This window comes from Psittacula echo (assembly GCF_963264785.1).
Source record: "Psittacula echo genome assembly, chromosome: 4".
NCBI classification, from domain to species: Eukaryota; Metazoa; Chordata; class Aves; order Psittaciformes; family Psittacidae; genus Psittacula; species Psittacula echo.
In genome coordinates this window covers 61,032,179-61,040,875 of record NC_137738.1, presented here as the reverse complement: position 1 = coordinate 61,040,875, position 8,697 = coordinate 61,032,179, and the positions used below count along the sequence as shown (strand labels likewise).

At 42.0% G+C, this 8,697-nt stretch overlaps 1 protein-coding gene across 1 annotated transcript; it reads right to left on the bottom strand.

Moving 5' to 3' along the window:
- Positions 1 to 582: 582 nt before the first annotated feature.
- CD24 (CD24 molecule) lies at positions 583 to 3,526 on the bottom strand (the record flags this gene model as incomplete). The annotated part of the gene is made up of 2 exons (XM_080616706.1): positions 583 to 777; positions 3,458 to 3,526. 2 exons carry the CDS (start codon positions 3,524 to 3,526, stop codon positions 583 to 585), a joined length of 264 nt encoding a protein of 87 aa, XP_080472832.1.
- Between the last annotated feature and the right edge of the window lie 5,171 nt (positions 3,527 to 8,697).

The window sequence follows — 8,697 nt, the reverse complement described above, 5'->3', positions numbered from 1 at the left end:
ATAGAAGAAATCTTTTTCACTGGTATTTTGTTTCTTTTGCATACATCCTACTACACACAGGTCATAACCATATAGGCTCTGCAAGAAACAGAACTGTTCGAGCTTTGCTGTGTTTTCTAGTGGTTATATGAGCCTGTCAACTTCAACATTTAAATGGAAAATAAAATCTCTTCAAATTCTTATTCTAAATGGTAAATAACCGCTCAGCCATTTTCTTGGTGGAATGTTATCATTCATCCTTATTGTAAGATACTGCATTTTTTCTCAGCTTTAAATCAGGGGGTGTCAATACTGTCTCTTTTTGCTTCCATCTTGTATTTCAAATTCCAGCTCATGTGGTAGAAGAGCTCATCATTTTACCTTCTTGCTGAAGTTGGTCTTTCACACTGGTCAGCTTTGGAAAGTCAGAATACTGAGTGCTTCTCTAGGTCAGACTGGTACTAATTTGAGTATGAAGTGGAACCAAGCTGGTTTGATGCACAGTTTGGTCTGGTTTATTTTCATGCTGGGTCAGAGATCTAGCCATCTCAGATGGTTCAGGAAACTGGGTGGGAGTGGTAGCCATTTCCATGCCAGAGTCTCTTAACAGCAAAAATACAGAAAAGAAACTGAGAGAAAGAAAAGAAGACTTGTGGTTGAGTGAAGGGAATTTCCATGTCCCTGAGTGGTGGTATTGTTCAGTGAATTTGTGACAGCTGACAGGTAAGTGGAACTTGCTGAAGAATTGTTTGAAGGTGTTGGACTTGTTCCATTTGTTCCATTGGCATCGCAGTAAATCTAGAATGCAAGGAGGAAAAGTAGTAACAAAAAGGGGGCTTTTTTCTTTTGCTTTTTTTTAAACCAGAAGACAAATTAGTAGTAACGAACAATGTGTAGCACCATCCAGTCACAGTACTCAGATACGATACACACAATTGCTCATGCCTCTCATTGTGCTGTTAAGGACAAAGACATCTTGAAACGCATGCATGGCATTATTAAAGAAAGAAATCTAACATTTTTATAAGTGCTTTTCTGATGTTATGTAACTACCACTTTATCAAAACCCTGCACTAAAACAAAAGATAGACCTAGAGAAGCAGATTTCAAAAAAACCTCACACTGAAAAATAAAAAAAATAAAAAGAAAAAAAGGCAAATGTGAAGCTTTGTAAATACAAATCTTACTACGAAAAGACTTTCGGACAACTGTATGAATTCATTGCCTCTGCAGACTAAACCACAAACAAAAATATGACCAAACATTGGTTTTGTTTTCTATTGCTACTGTTTCTGGGCCTGGTTTGGGGATTCCTTTCAAGCAATAGTGAGGCTTGTAAATGGACTTTATATTTCAGCCTCTCGATTCTTATCTTGCCGTGGTAGCACCGAACTGCAGAACTTAGAACAATGGAACTGCACTGATTAAATCGTAACCTATCTGCATGCTAGAGCACACACATAAAGAATGCAGTGGAGAGCATATAATAATAGCAAATTAAAAAAAAGCTGGCAGAAAGCAAGCTAACAACAACAACAAAAACAACTCCATCTCATAACTCCACGTTAAAGGGATAGAACATAAAAGACACCCTACGTAACTTCAGTACCAGGCTATTTCCTACACATACACAGGAAAACTTTCAAAGTTAAGCTAACATGCTCATTTCTTCCAGTGGAAGAATGCATGTGGTACATGAGAGTGAAAAAACAAGGGCAAGAATCCCCAAAAATGAGCACAATATAGCAAGTTTGGCTTCAGCAGCTCTGTGGCAGCAAAATGTATTACACCAGAGCATTCTGGCAAGCTCTGATAAGAATTGGCTGAAGTAAACACAGATTTCTTTAAAAAAACAATAAAATAAATAAAAGCTACTTTAATAAATAATACCTTCCATAAAAGGTGTCTTTATTGTCTCATATTTCTAGTGCTACTGAGAAAATTAATTTTCTCTAGCAGAAAAAATAATTATAGCCCCTCAATACTGAAGCCATGAAATCAACGTTAAATTTACTAGAAAATTTCATGAGCATTTTCTTTAAGTATTTTCACATAGGAACAATAAATAAGTAAGCATGAAACAGAAAAACACCAGGATGGTGTAAGGCTTCTGCTAGTTTGGGGGGTTTGGCAACTGGCCACATGCTGGAAGCAATTTAGGACTGCAGGATTAAAAAAAAAAAAAAACCAAAAAAAAACCAAAACCAAAAAAACACCACCCAAAAAAGCTGTGTGGAAGTTTCTGTTGAAACCAGTCCGAAAGTGATCAATAATGAATTGCAGTGTTAATAACCTACAAGCTGGATACCAGGCAGGTCCCAACCCGCCCTGGAATTCTTTTGGTCCTTATACAAAGTCTCCACTGCCGTTTCCCACTTTGTTTTCTTAGTTTTAAACAGAAAACCAAGTTTATTGTGGGGGGTTTTTTTAATTTTTTTTAATTATTTTTTTTTTTTTAATTGTGGAAGTGGCAGAGCTTAGATCCAAGTTCCACAGCCCTACGGTAGATGGAACCCTTTCAGATCTTCTTAACGTGCATGTGACAAATACTGGTAACCCAAAGGGTGTGATCCTGCTCTCATCACTGCCACGGGCAAGACCCCACTGAGTGAAATGGAGAAGTGATAAAGCCCTTCCTTACAAACAAAGAGGGAGGTTTGGGGGGAATATTTAAAGCAATCTCCAGCAAAGCGATTACTTTGCTGTTTATTTTTGTGATATCGCAAAACTGACCCTTTTCAAAAGGTGGTCACTACACATGGATGCGGTAATTGGCAGCCCCACTTGGCTTGACTGCTTAAAAAAAGCCAAATCACTACTGCATTCATTACCTTAGCACCAAGGGTAAAACTTGGCCAGCACAGCAGCAAGAGGCTACTGTCTTAGCCTCAAGCTCCCAAACCTTCAGCTATGACCCTAGAACGGGATCCAAAGCTCCATACGGTGCTGGGAGGTTCAGATCTCGGAGGTAACTTAGGTCTGGGGGGACCGTTTCCCTTCTTATCACACGGGGGGGAGGGAGGATTAACGCTGCTCCTCGAGGCTTTCCCTCGAGGATCCGAGGGGCAGACAGGCGGCCAACTCCAACTTCTTTTGGGTTTTTTTGCTTTTGGTTTTGTTCTGACGGGGGTAACCCACGGCATCGCCATCTCGGGGCGCTGGGCACGTACCTGCCGCCCGCCCGAGCCCGCCCCTGCCGCCGGGAGGGCTGCGGGACGGACGAGCCCCGCGGCCCCTCGCCAGCCGCTGCGGAGGAGCCGCTCGGCGGGGCACCGCTGCGGGGGGTCCGGGAGGCAGGATGGCGGCAACAACCCTAACGGCCGCCCGCCCAGCGGCCCCTCAGGCGAAACCCCCCCCAACCCAGCCTTGAGGCGACAGCCGAGGTGCCGGGAGCATGAGGGAGGGTCTCGGCGTGGCCTCTCTCTCGCCTCTCGCACTCGTGCCGGGGGGGGAAGCGAGGAGCAGCTCCGGGGCTCACCTGCGTGGGGAGGAGGAGGGCCATGAGCAGGAGCCCCAGGCCGAGCCGTGCCGCCAGCGCCGTCCCCATGTCCGTCTGCTGCTGCTGTCCTGCCGCGCCGCCGCTGCGCCTGCTTCTGCTCCTGCCGCTGTGGCTGCTGGCGAGAGGGATGCGCCCCTTGGCCGCGCCCGGCCTTTTAACGGCAGCGCGGGCTCTCGTGACGCCCCGCCACCGCCTACCCCCTCCTCCTTCCCCTCCTCCTTCTCCTCCCCACACTTCTGCCCCCGCCCTGTGTCTCCGCCGCCCCGCGAGTCCCCGCACCACCTCGGGCTCCTTTTCCGCGCACGGAGCCGGGTCGCTGGTGCAGCGCCTGCAGGGCCGTGCTGGCCTTCCTCTCTCCCTCCCTTCGGCAGACCCGCCAGCATTGGTACCCCCCGTCTAGGTGTGACAGACGGTGGTGTCTTTGTTTAGCGCCGGCGTCTCGTGTTCTGGTACGAAGGGGATGGCACAGGGCTGCAGACGTTGGGTTGCAGTTACTCTAGAGAAGTCTTCCGTTTGTAGAAACTTGAAACATTTTCATTAAAAAAATAAATTAATATCAAATCATGACAGAGAAGGAAAGGTAAAGAAGGCAGTAAGTATTTCCAATTGATGAGAATGGTGGGTGAAAGGCTGAGGAGTTCAGATACTGTCTTGTTCCAAGCCACCTTACCACTAGTGCTCAGACTTCAGACCACAGGTTGCAATTAAAAGCACTCTCCGGATCTAAATATTTCATTGTTACCATTATTTCTTAAGGAGTAGAAAACCTGTGTAACAAGTGGAACAGTAGGCTCTTCCAGCCTCTGTGTATTTAAGGTTCTAGCTTCTGGCACAGTGAACGCTACAGTTAAATAGTATCTCCTCCCTTAACAGACAAAAGGTTGTGCCAGTGCCTCACCAAATCAGTCAGGTGTTTCAGCCTACAGCCAAATTAGCAAAAATATCTGTGTCTGCTGTATAAACTACAAAAAAGAGACACTGATGTGCTGATCTTATTGTGACAAAGCAGTTTTTTCCATTTAAAAGATGTCCTGTTAGCTCAGACTAATCAATGGATTTTAGATTTGGATATGTTCATGTTTATCTCAGAACAAAGTGTGAAGAGATATCCAGCTTCAGCACTACTTAACTCATTTGCCATCTCCAGGGGCAGGACTGCTTTTTGAGAGTTTCTAAGGACATTGCTAGAGCTGGGTCCCAAGGCACAGGAAACATGGGCAGGACCAGATGCTGGGACTTGTGTTAGGAAAAAATATATCACTCTAAACCCAGCCTCACATTAATTGCTTCAGAATGCCTGACAAAGCTATAGCAATTTTGGTTTTCCAGGAATAAAGGCATTTTGTAAGCTGTGTCACCCAAGATAACAATCCTTGTTCCATACGAAGATGAAAGACCTTCTGAGAGCTACACTAAGCCTAATGTACTCCTGAAGTGACATTTCCCCATCAATTTCCTATTAGAGACATAGTCTATCTACAGAATAACTACGGGAACAGTCATCAAATTGAAGGTCTTACATCTCTGAATACTCGCTGGCTGGCTGCTCAAAGACAGTTACCAGAAGATGGGTTTTCATGGCTATATAAGAAGAGAAAAAAGGCAATTGTGATGGCTTAAAATAAGAGATGGGTGACAAAGCTGAAAACATTCCTGTCACTACTTCTCCTTACAAAGAGTTTGCTTTAGTTGTCACAGTTAAATGAAATCACAAACGGGATGGAAGGTCACCTTTTCACTCTGTAGACATGCCTAATGCTACAGGAAAGTGTAATTCCCTGTGAGAGAAGTCACGTGAATCACAGCAACGAAGTGAGGGTTCACGCCATTCTGACACTGGGTCCCCTGGAGGAGCTACAAAAGTAAGGGAATCTAGTTAGGGCTCTACAGTAGCCCGAGCGAAAAATATTCTAGTATAAAGCTGACAGAGATGGTTTCCATTATAATCTCTCTCCTCCTTGTTTGGGAGAAAAAGAAGCTATGCTGCTGTTGCACACTCATGTCAGGATCATAACTGGCTGCTGCAGGTTAAAGCAGCAGCTGACACATGTTAATGTCAAAGCTGGGACAGGTGAGAATAAGGTAGTAACTATCAGAGAGCCTTTCCCATTCACTCTACCCAGTGCACCTCACCTGAGGTCTGGAACTCCATCAATAAAAAATGAGGATGATGCATGGTTCTTGTAAGATGACGTGAACCACACAGCATTATACAACTGCTTATTAATATTATCATTATTATTATTATATTGGTATATTCCACTTTTGGCCTCTTTACGAGTTTCAGTGAAAAATGGAGATATCTTGTTTTTTGCTAAAAATCTTATAAAGTCTGTTCTTTTATTTAAAACCGAAGGAAAATGCAGAGGCTTTAAAACATTTGGCAAGGATGATAAATTGACTGAAATAATAAAACAATGTTAAGTTTATGTTCTGAGGCTATAAACCATACCTCTCTGAAATATTCCTGAAATTCTAATGCTATTTGCATATTCTAATGCTGTACTGGCAGCAAGGGAGAAGTGCTAAAAATATGTTAAGCCCAAGACTTTCTTTGAAACTTTTGTCATTGGAAAGTAGAATTATAATGCCTATGCTCCATTAGATTTCTACAAGCAACTCTCTCCATTCAGGAAAGCTGCAACGTTCTTGATTCCTCCTGAACACACAAATCACCTGCATTCCTAATTCCAAAATCTTCACTTTTTTTTTCAGCTGAAGTCTATAATGAAGTCTGTAAAAGATGTATCTGGTCAAGAGACCAGGATCCAATATATAGATTTTTCTACGAGGCGAGAAACACTGTAATTGAGTTGAGAACTGTATAAAGTGAAGCACTGCTATCTGGTGGCCAAAAGGCACTTCCAATATTTTTTTCTGTCATAAAAGACAATCTACTCTCTCAATCAAACATCCTTTGACAGCAATGTGCTCTAAGTACTTTCATGATGCCGAGATACAGTGTTAAATATTATTGCTAAATTACCATTGTTTTGCTTCCTTCATATTTTTCTGAGTCGGATTGGTACTCAGCACCTCCCACAGTTAAATACATAATATTTAATAAGAAAGCTTAACAAAGAGAAGAGAGAAAACTACTTTGATCTTTTGAGTTAAATGTAATTTCAGCTATATATTCCACTGATGACTTTTAAGTCAACTGAACTTTGCAATAAGCATAACTTTCAGCCTAGTGATGAGAAGCAAAACTTGTGCTGCTTTGTATAATGCATTAGCAAACAAGATTAGCTAAAATGACTGGCAGGAAAAAAAACCTGGTTGTCTATAAAAGGAAGCAGAGAAGTAGTCTCCAGGACATGTAAGTAAAGTATTTAAGTTTGAACAAGCTTTAGCAAAATAAGTATTGTCAGAGCACTGAGTGGAATTCATGAGAACTGATTGTAACTGCACCAGTAATTTACTCTTGCCTTTTAGCTGTCTATATTGATCCATTTAAACTTAAATATTTTAAGTAGTACTCACCTGTGTCATATTATGAGTGATTTTAGTTATTTAATACCCATCTGTGAACTTTATGCATTTATATATTAGAACATGACCTTTTTCCAAGGGACAACTTTGAAATCCAGCTTTGCAGCTTTGCACATACTAGCCCATATGTGCTGATCTATGCTGACAACATCTGGTGATAAGTTTCCTTGATGTCTGTTTTTGCTATATTGGATTTTGCCTTGAGAAACTCACAGGTCAATATTTCCTAATACATAGGAACACCATCTTCTCACAAGTTGGGCTGGCCCTTGTCCTGCTACTTGTTTAGTCTTGCAGCAGCATCAAAGCTCCAGCCATATAATCAAAATTTGACAGATTTTTTGAAGAACCCTTCTTTACATTTGCACTTCCACTATCATTGCAGAACAAGACTGAAACACTATGGGAACTGGCAAGTTGAAACTGATTTTAGACAACTGGACAAAGCTCTTTGACATGTGTCTTGGGTAAGAACTTGGAATATGTATTGAGGATTACATTCCTTCTTCCACTGGAGAGCTTATATTAAATTTATGTTAACAGAGCTTTTAATGGAAGTCATGATAGGTTGTACTGTCAATCTCCACTTGGTAATAAACGCTGACTGGATTCAACTATACATATCTTCAGACATGGGCCCTGCTGCCACAATCCAGATCCTGATCACACCAGGATTCCAGTAGTGTCAGTTTCCCTTCTATGCCAATCTGAGGCAAAAAGCATTGGACTGGCCTTATTTAGAGGTATATGGTTATGGAAGCAGACAAAGTCCTGGAATCATAAACCTGGAAATTTGAGCAGAAGGGAAATTGTGATTCCAGAAATAGTCTCAAGAAGATATGTTTAAGAATTGCCACCCTAATACCCATGGATCTTTTGATTTCCGGGTAGACTTCAAGGGATGGTGTCAGCTTACACAATTAGGTGTGGCTTCAGATGTGCTTGAAAGCACACCTTTCTCCCTAAGTCAAGCAAACTCTTGGGTGACATCAATACAGATTAAATGGTAGCAGAGCCTGTTCTTTGTCCTTAAAGCCAACTGACATGTCTAGCCATGTCCATACGATTAAACTCTTCCAGGCTCCAGAAAATGGAAGCTGACTCTGAACTGCCTATTGGTGGGTAGTTGTCCCTGGCCTAAACCAGCCTCTGAATCATGCTCAGGAATTGTTTGGGATCATGCTACTTGGTATGGGAAAAAATCAAGACAGGCTTTCCTTCAACTCCTGAGCCATAATGTTAGATAACAGATCTATAGACATGCAGAAGTAAAAATGATCAAAGGCAATTTTTTCTGTCTTCTGATTTGATGCAGGTTAAAACATAATTCTCAGGACAAAATCAGTGAATGGTATTCCACAGCCCATAGGCCTCCTCTTTCTTTTGTCAAACTATCTTTGCAGAATAATTCTCTTAATACAAAGTCTTCTTTGCTGCAGATTTAAAGTAATGGTTTATTACATTGCCATATTAAAGTGCACAGGAAATAATGATGGTCAGATATGTCACAAACTGTTTATAAGTTGAAAACATATCAAGCACTTCACACTGAGAGGAGGAAAGAAGGGTCGCATGACAGCAGCTATCTACATCTAAGTGAGTCTCTTTGGAAATCCTTGGTAGATGATGAAGGGAAGTGAGTGCTTCTATGATGTAATTCATCTAATTTCAACATAGACATGTGAAACAGATTAATCACATCCTGGAGATGCCTTCATCTCTTCACT